We start from the raw sequence: 16393 nt of genomic DNA, 5'->3' as shown, positions 1-16393 counted from the left end.
CCAATTACACAAAATGTTTCGCTATGCTTTAACAAATCTTATATTGTGACAAACCATTGGATTTTACGTTAGGTTATAATATTAAAATATTATCATTATGCTAACATGAACTCAATCGTGCAAGTAGAGCGGAGATTTTGCTAGGAATCGAAGATAGCAACACACATTTCCAGGAATAGAAAAGGAGGTCCCTTTAGCTGTTGCAAGTCCACTACGTACAACTCTCCACTGGCTTTGTACACCTGGGAAAATGGCTCATATTATTTATGCACCAAAATTTAGCAGAAAAATGCATGATTTTCATGTGTAGAATCTCTCAGGGCCATCTTGAGCCAAGAATCTCGGTTTTAGAATACATAAAATGAACCAACACTCGCCTGGATTTCGAATTTAATAGCATCTCCAGACCAACACAAATTCCTCCACTAGCAGATATTACTCAAAATGTCTTACGTGAGCTCTACATTATCATTTATCACATCTTGATAATTAACTTCAAATGATACAAATTAATCTCGAGTTCTAAATCAAATTCAAGATCAAAATAAAAATAAAATGAAAATATTAAAAACCATTGAGCTTATCGTAAGAATTAGTAATCCACGCACACGTGCATAAATAATTTATATTAATCTAAAAATAATTAATATTTTAATTATCTTAAATAGAATAAGTAAATATGAAAGACGATTAGGAGTGACCCGTCCCGTAAACCCCCTACCTAACTCCCGTCCCGAAAAGAATTGAGAATTTTTTTTTCAACCCGATCCCGTACCCGAAACATTTCGGGACCCAACTATTCAGGATCCCATCGGGTAGGGAGAGAAAATCCCGAATTTTTTTTTCATGTTCAAGATTTCGTTTAAAAAATAAAAAAAAAAAGTGATAATTTTATTAAATATACTATTTAGAAACTTATATTTATAAATAAAAATAAATATTCAACTTAAAATATATAATATTAAAATATTTCGGATAATGTTTCAAAGTTTTGTTAAAAGAAAAATTTTCGGATAATTATTAATAAAATGTTCGGATACAATTACTAAATAAATTTTGTTAAATAGATTGTCAAATTAATCTTTTGAGTCTTGTTCTACATATTTGTTCTAATTAGATAATTATAAATATGAACTAATCAAATTATTGATTTAATTTTTTTAAAAATACACAAAAATAAAATGACATTTCGTGATTTTACAATTTGATCGTTCCAACAATAAAAATTATGCGAATTAAGTCCTCAATTTAGTGTTATATGAGTTGAAACCTAATAATATTTAGCTTATTATATTAATAAATTTATTAATAAAATATATTATTATATTATTTCAAAACGGGTCGAAAATCCCGTCGGGATAAGGTTTTATTCCCGATCCCGCTCCCGATATTAATCGGGATGGGAAAAATCCCGAAAGTTCGGGTCGAGAAAATTTTGGGTTGAGATTTTTTCGGAATGGGATTCGGAAAGGGTCGGAATTTCGAAAATTTTCGCTACCTCTAAAGACGATAGTTATAAATAGTGAATAATATTTATTAAAAAAGGTAGTAGATAATAAGTTTATTAAAGGTAAAATCTGAAAGAAAGGGCTTTCTGTCTTCCAAAATTGGTGCATCATATTAGATAGCATAGAGGTATGCCGGGGCTACATGGCCTTACTCGGTTGTTGGACCAGACCAGCCCATTGTATATGACGACCCATTAAATCTTCCCGGCCCGTTTTGAGGGTGCATTTATTAATGGGAAAACTCCGCCTTTTGAATTACATTCCCTCCAATTTGCGGCATGAACACTGCCACCATACAAATATTATTTTCTCTGCTGAAATCTTGCACTCACACAAGATCATTGAAAACAATTCAAACAGTTCATCAGAAAATAATTTCTTCAGGTTTGCAAAAGAACTTAGCTTTATGTAAAAACCTCGTTAATCTTTACATCTCATGCCGAGCATATAAATCAGCTAATTCAGTTTTTCTGAGCTTAGAAAACCCGTTGGACATTACGTTATGGAATGGATTGATGGCAGCGTATACGAAGAATTTCATGTATACAGAGGCACTTACGTTGTATGAAAATTTGCTTCAGTTCCCTTATTTGAAACCGGATAGTTACACATACCCAAGCGTTTTGAAGGCTTGTGGTGGATTGAGGAGATTAGATATCGGGGAAAGGATTCATGCAGATTTGACAAAATCTGGCCTTTTATCAGATGTTGTCATATCCAGCTCTTTGGTTGGTGTGTACGCCAAGTGTGGGTTGTTTGGAGCAGCTGTGAAGTTGTTTGATGAAATGCCTGCGAGGGATTTGGCATGTTGGAATAATGTGATTTCGTGTTATTATCAAAGTGGGCAGTCTGAAAAGGCTTTGGAGTATTTTGAAAGGATGAGGAGTTTTGGGTATAAACCCGATTCGGTGTCTTTTACAACAGCCATATCTTCATGTGCTAGGCTTTTGAATTTGGAAAAGGGGGAAAGCATTCATGAAGAACTGGTGAGGAGTGGGGTTGCGTTGGATGCTTATGTGAGTGCTGCTCTTGTGGATATGTATGGTAAATGTGGATGCTTAGAGAAGGCTAGAGAAGTTTTCAATGAAATTCCTAACAAGAGCTTGGTTTCATGGAACACAATGATTGGAGGTTATAGTCAGATTGGGGATAGTTTTTCATGCATTAAACTTCTAGTGAGAATGAACCAAGAAAAACTTATGCCGAATTCGACAACTCTAAGCAGTCTGGTAATGTCTTGTGCTAAATCGGCCCATCTCCTTCACGGAAAATTTATCCATGGCTACATATTAAGAAAAAATGTGGAATGTGACATCTTCATCAGAAGCTCATTAATTGATATGTACTTCAAATGTGGATGCATCAAGCTTGCTGAGAAAGTATTTACCACGATGCCTAAAACAAATATTGTTTCTTGGAATGTAATGATTTCTGGATATGTATCAGCAGGCTGTTACTTTGAAGCCCTGGATATATATAAGGACATGAGGGAAGCAAGAATAAGCCCGGATGCGATAACATTCACCAGTACTCTTTCAGCTTGTTCGCAAGTATCTGCATTAGAAAGGGGAAAAGATTTGCACAAGTGTATCATTGAGAGTAAGTTTGATTCAAATGTGATATTAATGGGTGCTGTTCTTGATATGTATGCCAAGTGTGGTGCTGTCGAAGACGCTGTAGGAGTGTTTAATCAGTTATCTAGAAGAGATTTAGTATCATGGACTTCGATGATAGTTGCATATGGTTCTCATGGTCGATCATTTGAAGCTTTGAAACTTTTTGAGGATATGTTACAATCTAGCATAAGGCCAGACAGAGTAACCTTTCTTGCTGTGATTTCTGCTTGCAGCCATGCAGGATTAGTTGACGAGGGGCGACATTTTTTTAACTTAATGATTAACGATTATGGTATCCAGCCTACATCTGCTGAATACTCTTGTCTTATAGATCTCCTAGGACGTGCTGGCAGGCTACAAGAAGCTTACGAGCTTCTACAGAATACACCTACCATGAAAGAGGATGTTGAGTTGTTAAGTACACTATTTGCTGCTTGTCATTTGCATGGGGATATAGTCTTAGGGGAAAAAATTGCAAGTTCCCTTATTGAGAAGGATCAAGAAGATCTATCTACTTATGTTGTTCTAGAGAAGATGTATGCTGCTACCAAAAATTGGAATGAGGCTCGCGAGATTAGATTGAAAATGAAAGAAGTTGGGTTGAGAAAGAGTCCAGGGTGTAGCTGGATTGAAGTTGATAGGCAAATCCGGTCATTTTTAGCCGAGGATAACACATCCCCTGGTGCTGAATCTGTTTTTGACTGTTTAAGTTTGATGTATAGTCACATGGAGAAGGATGAAAATTTGAATCAAGCAGCGCTGTAATTAAACAAGGTAAAGTTAGTATGTAGTAGGGGTATGATGACGGTAAGCATAAGCAGTGAATAGTTAGTAGACAAAGATGGCCAGAACTATGCAAAAAAAGTTGCATGGATTATTTTACTGTCGTTGGATTTGTGTGGGCAGTAATTGTTCTTCTGCCTTGTGTGGCTATCTATGTGGCATAGATATTGAATAGTGCTTCAATATCCAACTTAAAAAATTTTGGGCTACATCGTTTAATGATTAGATTGTGGCAGATACTTGAGCAACAAGTTGCAGGAATAATTGTGGGTAGTGGGATTGTTAGTCTAGCTAACCAGTAGTTGCCTGAGTATCATGTAGAGTTGTACAAGTGGCTCAATGATTGAATCTCAGAACTTGATAGTTTGTGTAGTTTAAAATATTCGATTTGCATTTTGTTACCAATTATAATTTTGCTATAGTGGCTTCGAGCTAGATACTGCGACAAATTGGATAAGGTAAATCACTCTTTCTTTTCAATACAGTGAAAAATTCAAATGGAGATTTTGATAGTGTACTAATGAGTGAATTATCGACTCTATAGGTATTTGCTAAATTCCGTGGAGAGCATGGAATGGAAGAGAAACTTCTCTACGTATTATGTTGAAACATGAATCTACAAGCCTTCATCCTATGGTGAAGGATTACAGGGTATCACGAACAGTAAAGGAAGGAGCTCGGAAGGTAACACAAGAATATAGCTCGATGATTTTAGTATTCCGCATTTTCGGATGAAATAAATTATGGAGGGATGTTGAGATGTGGTCGCTGTCATGCGAAACAAGTATCATTTCGTTAGAAAGTGTATGCTCTTGAAAGCATCGAGACCAGAAATTTTCTTTTATTTTTACCAATTTAAACCACCTATTCTTCCAAATTTATTCAATTCTTTGTATTTTTGAGACAGTGCGACAGAAATTCGAGCATGTATAAAGTTAGCCCCCTCTCGTGTATTTTTTGACCTTTTTTATTCTATTTATTTATTTGTAGGGGTCCTTTTCAATTAGATAGTTTTTTTTATGAAAAAAGGACTGAAAACTGTTATTAGGTACCGGTCTTGTAACTTGTAATAAAAAGCATCAACTTCTTGATTTCTACTGTTTTAATTATCTCTAACCGAAACTTTGTTTTAGTTATTTCTTTGCATTGCATTCATGCAAAGAATGGTAATTCGTGTGTAAACACTTTCCAGAGAACAAAACATCTAGTGAGGATTAAGCACAAGAAGATAACCTATCCACCGACGAGGAAAAAAACCTCGGCAGCAGAAATCAAAAAAGCTTTCTAAGAATGGTGATAAAGTGCATCTTATAATATTTACAAAAACAGTGATTTAAAGATGTCGATAAAAACAAAGAGAACAAAGAGATCTTTCTATATAAATTTAACCACCTGTAACTAGGTGATGAAGTTGGGTAAGGTCACTGTTGTCCATGCATTATCAAACATTGAAACTGACTTCAAGAGGATAAGCCCTTTAGTGACATAACTGCAACTGGAGCTAGGAGCAAGATGACAGAAATAATTAAAGTCCTATTGTGGAAGCCAAACAAGAGACCGGAAAGAGCTTTGCTGTTTCAGACATACATTTGATCCATAAAAATTAGTCAATTGATATTCTTCCTCTGATATATCGCCTATGTCCTAGTTACCAGTAGTCTTTACATGAACACGCACCATTATGAAAGTGATGGAAGCGATATGTATCCCTTACAGTGATAGTTCGATTGACAACCTTTGACACTAATTTAATCCAATTGTGACAATCAATACATACACGCAAATTCTTCATCACACGCAACGGAATATTATTATTCAAACTTAGAAGTCCAAATGCAACAGCTAACTTTTCACTGTGAATATGTGATGATGGATCCTTCTGCTCCAATTCCAAATCATTCCATAGGCTGTTACGATCTTGTACATAACCAATTGCAGCCACCTGCTCGTTCAGATTCAGCAAGTACATGTATATCTCATCTGCAAGAGGATGGAGTCTATCACCAGCAAAAAATGCATGGAACATATTTTTTACTTCAACCCAACTACGGCCAGGCTCTTTCTTAACACCTCTTTCTTTCATGAATTGTCTTGCACGATCCCGATACTCCCATTTCCCTGTAACAGCATACATGTTTGACGTGAGTACATGAGAAGCTGAGTCTTCAGGTTCTAATTCTAAAAGGTGTTTTGCTGCAACTTCGCCAATTTCTGTGTTCTTATGAACTGTGCAGGCACTTAAGAGGGTTCTCCAGACCATTGCATCTGGTTGAATTGGCATAGAATCCACAAATGCTCGTGCACGTCGCAATTGGCCAGCCCTCCCAAGAATATCGACAACACATGCATAGTGCTCTGGTTTTGGTACTAACCCATGCTGTTCATGCATGGATTCAAAGTAGCTCAACCCCTCCTCCACAAATCCTATATGGCTACAAGCTGACAAAACACCTACATATGTGACATTGTTTGGCATGATTTGCGACCTTTTCATTTCCTCAAAGAGCTTTATAGCTTCTGTACCATATCCATGTTGGGAATAGCATGTAATCATAGCATTCCACGAAACTTCATTTTTCTGAGGTGTCTCAATGAACATCCTTTTGGCACCATGTAGGCTTCCACATTTTGCATATAATGTAATTAAAACATTACATACTTCAGCCTCAAAGCTGTTTCCAGTTTTCATTATATAAGCATGAATTTGCTTGCCTATATTTATGTTTGTTAAATTTGCTGCAGCACTAACTGCAGATCCATAGGTGAACACATTAGCTTCCTCTCCTGCTTGAATCATTTGGCAGAAGACCTTCAGCGCTTCCTCATTCTGTCCGCCCTGTGAAAATCCCGATATCAATCCATTCCACGAAATATTATCTCTATTGCAGATTTTCTGGAATGTCATGTATGCTTCTTGTATACGACCACATCTAGCATAGAGACATATAAGTGCATTACCAATCGAAAGATCCATTAAGTAGCCAGAGACTATAGACTGACTATGAATTTGACGTCCTTGATTGAGAGCTTGAACTCCAGCACATGCACTAATTGCACTTGCTAATCCAATTCCATCTGCTTGAATCCTTAGTTCTTGCATCTCCTTAAAAACATTAAGAGCTTCAGTGAACATGTCATGCTGTGTATATCCAGCAATCATGGATGTCCAAGAAACGACGTCGTCTTTACTAAAACGCTTGAATATTTTCCAAGCAGTTCCCAACTCTCCAAGTTTGACATACATATCTATAAGCACACTACATGCGTAGACATTTGTCTGGAATCCATTTTTTATAACTTGGGTGTGAACTTGCTCTCCTAAGTCAAGAGCTCCAACAGAAGTACAGGTTCTCAATATACTCGGATAGGTGTACTCATTAGGTAGCAAACCAGCAATATGCATTTGTGAATAAATACGAAATGACCCTTGGAGATCACCCAGCTGTCCATATGCCACTAGCATCACATTCCAAAGGACCACATTACTGGATTGTGTTTCGGAGAAGAATTTATGGGCCGTTTTAACATCCGAGCATTTTACATACAAGTCCAGCAAAGAACCCTCTACTATTACGTCCAAACACATTCCTGCCTTTATTGCATATGAATGCAGTTGCATTCCCTTATAAAGAAACCCCATTGATGCGCAAGAGGCCAAAATACAAGCAACAGTAACGCTATCAGGCTTTAAGGATACCGTCAGCATTTTCTCAAATAACTGGAGAGATCTCTCATTTGATCCTTGCATAGAATATCCTGAAATCAGAGTGTTGTATGAAACCTTATCCTTTTGTTGCATTTCAATGAAAATCAGTTCAGCAGTTATCAGATTCCCACGTCGAGAATAAAGCGCCACAAGAGAATTGCACACAAAGAGTTCTGATGAAAATCCCCACTTGTAAATTATAGCATGAAGTTGTTCTCCAAGTTCATAGGAGTCTATTTTAGTGCACACACTTATAATGCTTGAGAAGACGTATGGGGTAGGGAAAACTCCAGATTTTCTCATCTCATTGTAAAGGAGGATACCATCCACTTCACAACAATTTTGGGACAAGCCTGATATCATGGCAACCCAAGTACCACTGTCCCTCGTGTACATGTTGTTGAAAATTTGAAATGCACAATCTACAAATTCATTCTTCAAGTAAAAATCTATTAGCGGATTACAAACGAGTGGCCTTGCAAGGAAACCAGAACGGACACATTTAGCATGAATCTGCTGAACATACTGAAAAGAAACTTTAGTTCCGCCACAAGCCCGCAAGGCATTAGCCACAGCAACCTCATCCAGAGTGACATTATTTTTGAACTCTTGCGAGCATAAGCTAAAAGCTTCAGCATGTAACTTCTTACCTGTGAAATGACACAATAAATATCATTTCTTTTTCCAGGAGGTAGAATTTCTACAGCCCAGAACATGGTTTTCAACAGTTGAATCCAGTTTCTTTTTCACCATTTTACAAAATATAAAGTAACATGAAAATTTTACCAGATTAAAATAATGTATTGCTTGAATTTAAGTGTTTTCAGAGAGGAATCAGTTCATCTGTTAAAAAATGGATAAATTTTAAATTTTTTTACTATGGTTGTTGCATTGTGCCTCTGTCGTTAACCTCTTTGTCTTTCATCATTGGTAGTACAAAACTATGTATGGAGACACAAAACGTACATCATAAACACAATCACATCTAGTCATTTTTACAGTACGGAAAGGTCGCATAGGGTAGACATAACATGAGTGGAATGGAAAAGAGATCAAAGCAAGAGGTTACTAGCTTGTCAGAGGTTGATCGTTCTAGTTAGATCCACGAGATCCATAAGCTATATTAAGTTATTCTGTTATTGGATATCTCACTTTGGCATCACCTTCATTCTACCATCATGTTATGTTTTACCCAATGGTTTTGAGTGTGCACGTTGTAATGCTATGTATGCTTTATGACTAAATGTAATATGACTAAATGTAATACAACACAAAAAGGTCGCTATAAAAAAAACCAAGACTCAATTGTGGCCAGGGGGATTATTATATGCTTTTAATTTGTTGTGTTGATGTTTTTGTCACACCAGATGTTAGCTTTTTAGTTCAATTAAATACCATTGTCTTGCATACAATTTTAATCGTTCTTCTTGTTCTGTTGTTCATAATTTGTTACACATAATTCTTGGTACTTCAAAAATATAAAACTTTTGTCGATCATAAAAATTAACCAAATAGATAACAAGAACTTGAATTGATACCTATCATCTGTTCATTTATTTTTTGTATGTATAAAAAATAAACATGCATGGATTGAACTAATGCCTCTCTCAGAATTTGGAGAAAAAGGGAAAGGAAAAACATCGATTTAATGAACCCATATGTCAGTTTGATAAAACCATTACACCTTACTTCACCAAAAAAGCTAAAAATGAATTGAGCTTTAAAGGCCTCCAAAACATCATCAGAACCAACATTGCACGATTGGAGTTTCAAGAAATAACATAGATATCAACAAGATGACTAGAAGTCTGAATACCTTTAGCAAATCCAATTGTCAATATTCCAGCATGGATGTTACGGGTATCGAGCCACCATCCTTTCTCGAGGATTAAATGCACCTTCCTTGAGATCAAGGGCAATGTTCTTGAGATCCTCATAGAGATATTTTGAGTGGCTATTTGGCAAGCAGCAAATTTAGCACGATTAGTCCATGCTTGTACAATATGTGAGAATGAAGTATAACTCAAGATAGAGTTTCATTGGTCTGGGAAGATAAGAAATCACCTGTACACTCATTAAAAACAAAAGAATTTCGAAATTCATTTGGGCCCTGATAATACTGGATGCTGCTAGTACGCTGGTTCATCAGCAGTAGAGGTGCCCATAATATTACAAGATAGAATCTTCATGTGTTTGTTGACTGTGATTCTGCTGATAATTTGAGGACTGGTGGATTATTCATATTGATGGCGGACAATGGTTTTTTGGTCATGTGGGCTTTTCATCTTACAGTTGGAGAAATACAAGTCCGGCATTTCACCGAACAAATAGAGGACGTCGCTACGCTGAGCGAAGATCGGACTGCACGATGTAAAATTTAACAAGAGGAATCGTCACCAGACGGTGGCTGCGCTCTGAGCTGCGGACATGCAAATAATACGAGTTCGTAGCGAATCGCAGCCCAGGTGCGTGGATAGCTGCATAGGTTGACGGTTGGGTGTATATAACGGTTTTGTGTTTTTTGGATTTGTCCTAAATTTTAATATAACTAAAATTAACATATCGCTTATATTTTATTGAATATAATATAATTGTAATATCGATGTTTGTTTATATCGATTATAACTTCAGATTTTGTTATTATGTTGCAGATTATATGTTCAATGTATTATGATATTTTGACAAATGATTTTTTTTTGTATTGATAAGACATCTATCGCTCATAAATTTTATTGTTGTGTTATTCATTTTTTTCATGAAAATTTATGAATATATTGTTCTTGTAGAAAAATATTTGAATCGTGGAAAAAATCTAACAATAAAGAATATATTATTATTCTCAGAAAAAATATGACATGTAATTAAATTTTTTTATTCCTCTATAAGTTTCTTCTCTCGGCACATATTTTAAAATTCTTCTTCTCAAATGGGTTTTCGAAACTTTCTATAACTTCTCCTCAACTTGCTGCATATTTGTCTATTTTCTAACTTTCATTACTCTCTTCTAGTGTTATATTCTTTATCCGGAGCTTTTCAATTTAGACTATAAGATAAATAGATAATAAAGGAAAAGAAAAGAATGTTGTTAAGTTTTCAATCTTTATACAATTTTTTTTGGGATAAAACCCAAATACGTCCTTAAAGTTTTCTAACTTTCCCAAAAATATACTAACACTTTATTCGTTCCTAATTATGTCCCATATTTAACAAATAGTTTCTTTAATATGTCCCTCAAACTAAAAATTGCCTATAATATCCTTATTCTAACAATTATAATTAATATTTCCTCTGGGCTCAAAAAATGGTATCAAAACCTAGGTAATTTTATCCAGACTTTATATTATTCATTAAATCATACTTTTCTTTGTTGAGGAAGAGATTTTCAACAAACCATGGATTCAGACGAGAGTTTGAACCAGAAGAATTTCATCTATATGAAATCCCATAAACAAGTGAATCTATTTGAAATAGATTCTTTATAACAGAACTTAAAGAGACTTAGGTCTTTTATACTCTCTGAATAGATTAAGAAATATGATTTCTAATTCTCAATTTCTAGAGATCACACCAGATTCCTCTAAACTCTCCGGAGATCTTAGAGAAATTCAAAAGACGGTACAATATTACAGTAATCAGCTGTATGAAATACCTCGGCAGATTGAAGAAATCCTTAAAAAACAAGAAGAAATTCGTATAACTCTAAAAGATCTTCAAACTAAAATTATAAATCTAGAACATACTTCTGGTTCTAGAAAGAGAAATACAGGAGGAAGGTTACCACTCTCGTTTGGTACCGAACCTCTGTTACATCAGAAAGGTAAAACCAAAATGGTTCAAAAACCTTAAACAGATGATGAATTGATGATTAATCTTATAAAGACAGTATCAGAGAAAAACACTATCTGATGACTACTTTAAAAAGATTAAATCTCGAGGATCTACAAGATCTTGCGGATTCTTTTTCGAATCTTAAAGTAGTAGATCTAAAAATAAATTCTCCCGATGGTGAACAACCCATAGGGAATCCCCCGAGATATGTGGTTAAAACAGAAGAACCACATAGTGAGTTTCATGTTGGAGAAAATTCACATCCAGCAGGAACCAGATCAAGAAAGAGTAATATACCAATACATCAAACTCCTTATGGAAAAACCGTTTTAGACCCGATACATCCTTATGGGGTTATGTTAAACCTGGATGTTCTGGACTTCAAAAACAGAGAAGATCTCATAGATGATTGGACATCAGCCATGAGAATAGCAGCAGAAACTTTAGATCTCGATAAAGAAGGATTTATCAAACTTCTGGAAATGAGTCTAATGGGATATGTCAAGATAGCTTGGGAAATGACCATGCCAGAAACCAAGGAATCAATCTTAGGAGAATCACTTAGCGAGATTGGAGGAAGAATGACCACCCTTTTTAAAGCACAATTCATAGGAGTAGACTATTTCAATAATCAAGATACAGAGAAAAAGAGAAGATATACTCAAGCTCTGTATAGCCTCGAGTTACATGATATCTGTTTAGTTGATGAATATATTATGTTATTCACCAAATACAGATGAAATTCGGGAGTTGAAGAAAATGTAGCCATTCAGCTATTTTTCGCAAAAATGCCAAGCCCCTGGAGAGAAATGCTGATAAAAGAATACGTTCCAGGTAATCTTGATACTTTGGCAAGACGCGCCTCTTTTTTGAAAGAAAAATTGGCGGAATGGTGTCATATGGCAGCATTACAGAAGAACTACAAGAAAATAAGGGGTATTAACAAGCATACTCCTCTATGTTGTAGAGAAAATGATCTTCCTACGGTTATAGGGAATAAATCACAGGGATTTAAAAGGAAAAAATTCAGAAATAATCCCTACAATAAAAGAATGAAAAGTTCTTGGAAACCAAGAACATTTTGGTACAAACAAAAGGCCAGATCTTATAGATCAGGTAGAAGAAGTGGACCTACAAGAACATCCCAGCAACAAACTCATCACAAGGTAGGGGAAGAACACCATCTAGAAGAACTTTCAGAAGAACTCATACGAGAGCAAGTGAAAGTTTCAAGGATTGCAACTGCTGGACATGTGGAGCAAGAGGACATATATCTACAAACTGTCCAAAAAACGAGAAAAAGGGAGTTAAATTCTTTGAAGCAACATTAGATATGGATGATGCGGTATTCTTTCAAGATCTAGTCCAAGTATATTAATTTGAATATATCCCCTCAGATGAAAGTATATACGAAGAAGAGATATTGTTTAGCCAAGATGAATTTGAAGATGAATCAGAATCAGTATCAGAATAAAGAAAAAGTGTTTCGACACGAAACACAAGAGAGTTTGGCTGGATTTTTTAGTCAAACCACGATATCTCATAATATGGTCCAAAGGATTATGAGAGAAAATCCAACATTACAGAAGTACCAAGGATTTTCTGCAGGACAAGTAGAGAGGGTCTTAGGCAACCTAGGGCTAAGACAAAGAAGACATCATTTGATTTACAAAGTATCCAGAAGGAAAATGGCAATCCCGATGGAGTTAACAAGTAATCAAATAGAGATGCAGTTAATTCCTTTTGAAGAAGTAAGAGAGAAATTGCAAAAGCTGAAAAGTGAGGTAGCAAGAACGATGTCTTGGATTCATATTGGAGCAATCCAAATAATGATCAAGGCAACTTTTAAAAAAGGAATAGTTTCACCCATAGATATCGTAGTATGTGATAAAAGAATGGGGAATATCCAAGATACTGTTCTGGGTACGATCTCAGGATATCTATGTGCAAAAAAAATTGTAGGAGTTATTTATCCAAGAATAGCCTACAATTTAGCTGACAGAGACTTTAGTCGAGCCTTGACGTTGCATCAAAACTTCAAGGAAAAAAGATTAATGAAGGAAGGTAATAGACCATATTCTATTACTTATCAAATTTCATATGCTCTTTCTAATACGCACAATTCTGAATTATTTATTAGAAATAAGTTTATTGAAATTCCAGAAATCTTTGGAAAAGTTGCTCAAGCAATATACCCGGAAAGAATCGAGTTTCCTTTAATTCAAGAAACAGACATTCAATTACAAGATAAACCGGTTCTATACAGAGAACTAAAAATAGAACCCCGAAGGTTATTTTTTCAAGGTGACCGAAAGACAAGTCGAAGGTGGGAAAAATCTCCTATTCAGGAAATTCCACCAGAAGAAAAGGAGTTTTCAATAATAGGAAAACTTAGATCTCCAGAAGGATGGAAAGAAGTCAAAATAGTATTCGAAATTACAAGTCACAGGAACCAATTTCCTTGTAACTCGATTTACTATTTAGAGCAGCAGGTAACAGGAACTTACCAAGGATTAATAAATATTGGAGAATTGGAAGTTCAAATCTGTGGAATTCCAGGAAAAGAAGTGGATCAGCTCATTCTTGGCCTAGAGTTTTTGGAGGACCATAAACCATGGAAACGCCTTGAAAAAGGAATAGAGTTTATGACAAAAGAAAAGATTTGGAGGATTCAATAAGAATTCTACGAGATGGAAAACCAAGAGAATTGGATAAGGAACAATCCCTTAATCAGATTTGAAAACTCTGTTTACAAACAGAGGAAGAAACAATTATTGAAATTAGTAAGTCATGAACATGATTTACTAGAACGCATTGAAGAAGTAAAAATGAGTAACCATACTCTACCTTCCGAGGCCTTAGGAAAACTAAAGGTAAATAGTCTTAATCGGATTACTGAGTTACAACACAGTCTGTTAAAAATGGCGGGGCCATTTAGTAATCCCTTTAAAAAATAACAACAAGTCCTTTCTCCATATACATTCCAATAGGGATGTTGTATGAACAATATAAGGCTGAATATTTTGCAGCTTATATTGACTCGGGAGCAGGAATTTGTACAGCAAAAAGAGGAGTCTTCCCTGAAGAATGTGAAGAAGAATTGCCAAAAATTGCTAGACGAGATTTCTCTCGAAGAATTTTAATTCTTTGCAAAGGAATAAAACAAACAGAGATCCTTATAGGAGGAGCAGGTCAAACACCTTGGTACAAGGTAAAAACACCACCAATCTATTTCCATGATACAGGAGCTGATATCCTGTTAGGAAATAACTTCTTACAAATGTTTAAGAAGTCCACACAAGACAATGAGTCAAGAAGACTTATGTTCACTACAATTTGTGATCATAAAATTATCGTTCAACGACTCAAGGTTGCTTTTTATCGACAAATACCGATAATATTTCGCAGTAAGCGTGGTGATAAAGGACAACTTTTTCACCCGAAAATGAAAAATCCAAGAAGGTTTGGAGAAACCATGTTGAAAATAATAACAGAACAAGAACTCCAAAAAGAGGATATGAAGCTTCTCAAAGTAACTCTAAATCACAGAAATATAGAGTTAGAAAATAAAGTATCCCTTGAAAATGTCAAAAAGAGGCTCAAAGAAAGTTACAACGAGCATTCTTTGGCATGGTGGGATAGAAATCAACTCAAAGTCAGTCTTACTCTAAAGAAAGGCAAAGAGTATGAATTTGTCAGATATAAGCCTATCCCAAAGAACATAACAGATCAAAGGGATATGAGAATAATTATCAAGGAACATTTGGACCTTGGTCTAATCAAAAAAGGAGTTTTACCATATAGCAACCCAGGTTTTCTGGTCAGAAATCATGGTGAAATAAAAAGAAAAAAACCCAGGTTAGTTATTAACTACCAAGGTATTAATAAAATCCTGGAATTTGATGGATACTTCATACCCAGTAAAGAACATCTAATTAGCTGTGTACGAAATGCTAGAGTGTTCTCAAAATTTGATTGTAAATCTGGATTTTACCAGATTCGAATGGAAGAAGGCAGTAAGAAATTCACAGTCTTTCCTACACCACAAGGACATTATATCTGGGAAGTTATGCCTATGGGATTGGCTAATGCACCCCAAATATTTCAAAGAAAGATGGATAATCTTTTTAAAGATTATTTCAACTTCATGTTTGTTTATATTGATGATATTCTTATAGCATCGAAAAACATAGATGGACATATTAAACATTTAGAGATTTTCTCTAAAATTTGTACACAAGAAGGACTGATTTTATCTGAAAAGAAAGCAGTCATAGCAACAAGGAAAATTGAATTCCTTGGAATTGAGATTGATGAAACTGGAATAATTCTACAACCTCATATTGTGGAAAAGGTAAAGAATTTTTCAGATAAACTCAAAGGTGTAAAACAACTCCAAAGTTTTCTAAAAGTAGTTAATTTTGCAGGGATGTTCATAAACAATCTAGCAATGTATAGAAAGGTGTTTAGTCCTTTGTTAAAAAAGGATGCAAGGTTTATATGGACCAATGAACATACTAAAAAGGTAAACCAATTAAAGGATATATGTAAAAATCTCCCAAAAATGTCTATACCCTTGGATGAAGATGATCTGGTGTTATTTACAGACGCCAGTGACTAATGGTGGACAACAGTTCTTACTAAGATCACTCCGGATGGAGAAATACCATGCAGATACTGTAGCGGTATTTTTTCAGAATCTGAGGCTATCAGATGACATATCAACGAAAAGGAATTTTATGAAGTTAAAAAGGCTTTCGAAAAATGGCCATTATTTTTACTTGCTAAAAAATTCACTTAAAAGGTTGATAACACTTAGGTAAAAGCTTTCCTAAGGAATAAGATTGAATCTAAACCTGAGAAGGCTAGATTATTAAGATGGCAAGCTTTATGTCAAAATTATATTTTTGATATTGTTATTATTAAATCTCATGAAAATATTCTTGCAGATT

At 35.1% G+C, this 16393-nt stretch overlaps 2 protein-coding genes across 2 annotated transcripts; one reads left to right on the top strand and one right to left on the bottom strand.

Moving 5' to 3' along the window:
* The first annotated feature begins 1786 nt into the window (after positions 1–1786).
* On the top strand, positions 1787–4945 carry LOC140873221 (pentatricopeptide repeat-containing protein At5g27110). The gene is made up of 2 exons (XM_073276263.1): positions 1787–4365; positions 4452–4945. The coding sequence occupies exon 1, from the start codon at positions 1787–1789 to the stop codon at positions 3887–3889; it is 2103 nt and encodes a 700-aa protein (XP_073132364.1). The 3' UTR covers positions 3890–4365; positions 4452–4945.
* A 444-nt stretch (positions 4946–5389) lies between these two features.
* Positions 5390–10132, bottom strand: LOC140873250 (pentatricopeptide repeat-containing protein At4g13650). The gene is made up of 3 exons (XM_073276313.1): positions 9678–10132; positions 9430–9567; positions 5390–8263 (listed from the first exon to the last, which is right to left on the bottom strand). Exons 1-3 carry the CDS (start codon positions 9757–9759, stop codon positions 5556–5558), a joined length of 2928 nt encoding a protein of 975 aa, XP_073132414.1. The 5' UTR covers positions 9760–10132; the 3' UTR covers positions 5390–5555.
* Between the last annotated feature and the right edge of the window lie 6261 nt (positions 10133–16393).

The sequence above is a fragment of the Henckelia pumila genome, unplaced genomic scaffold (genome assembly GCF_033568475.1).
Source record: "Henckelia pumila isolate YLH828 unplaced genomic scaffold, ASM3356847v2 CTG_525:::fragment_3, whole genome shotgun sequence".
Lineage (NCBI taxonomy): Eukaryota > Viridiplantae > Streptophyta > Magnoliopsida > Lamiales > Gesneriaceae > Henckelia > Henckelia pumila.
The sequence above is the reverse complement of the archived record's forward strand: the minus strand, read 5'-3'. Positions and strand labels throughout refer to the sequence as shown.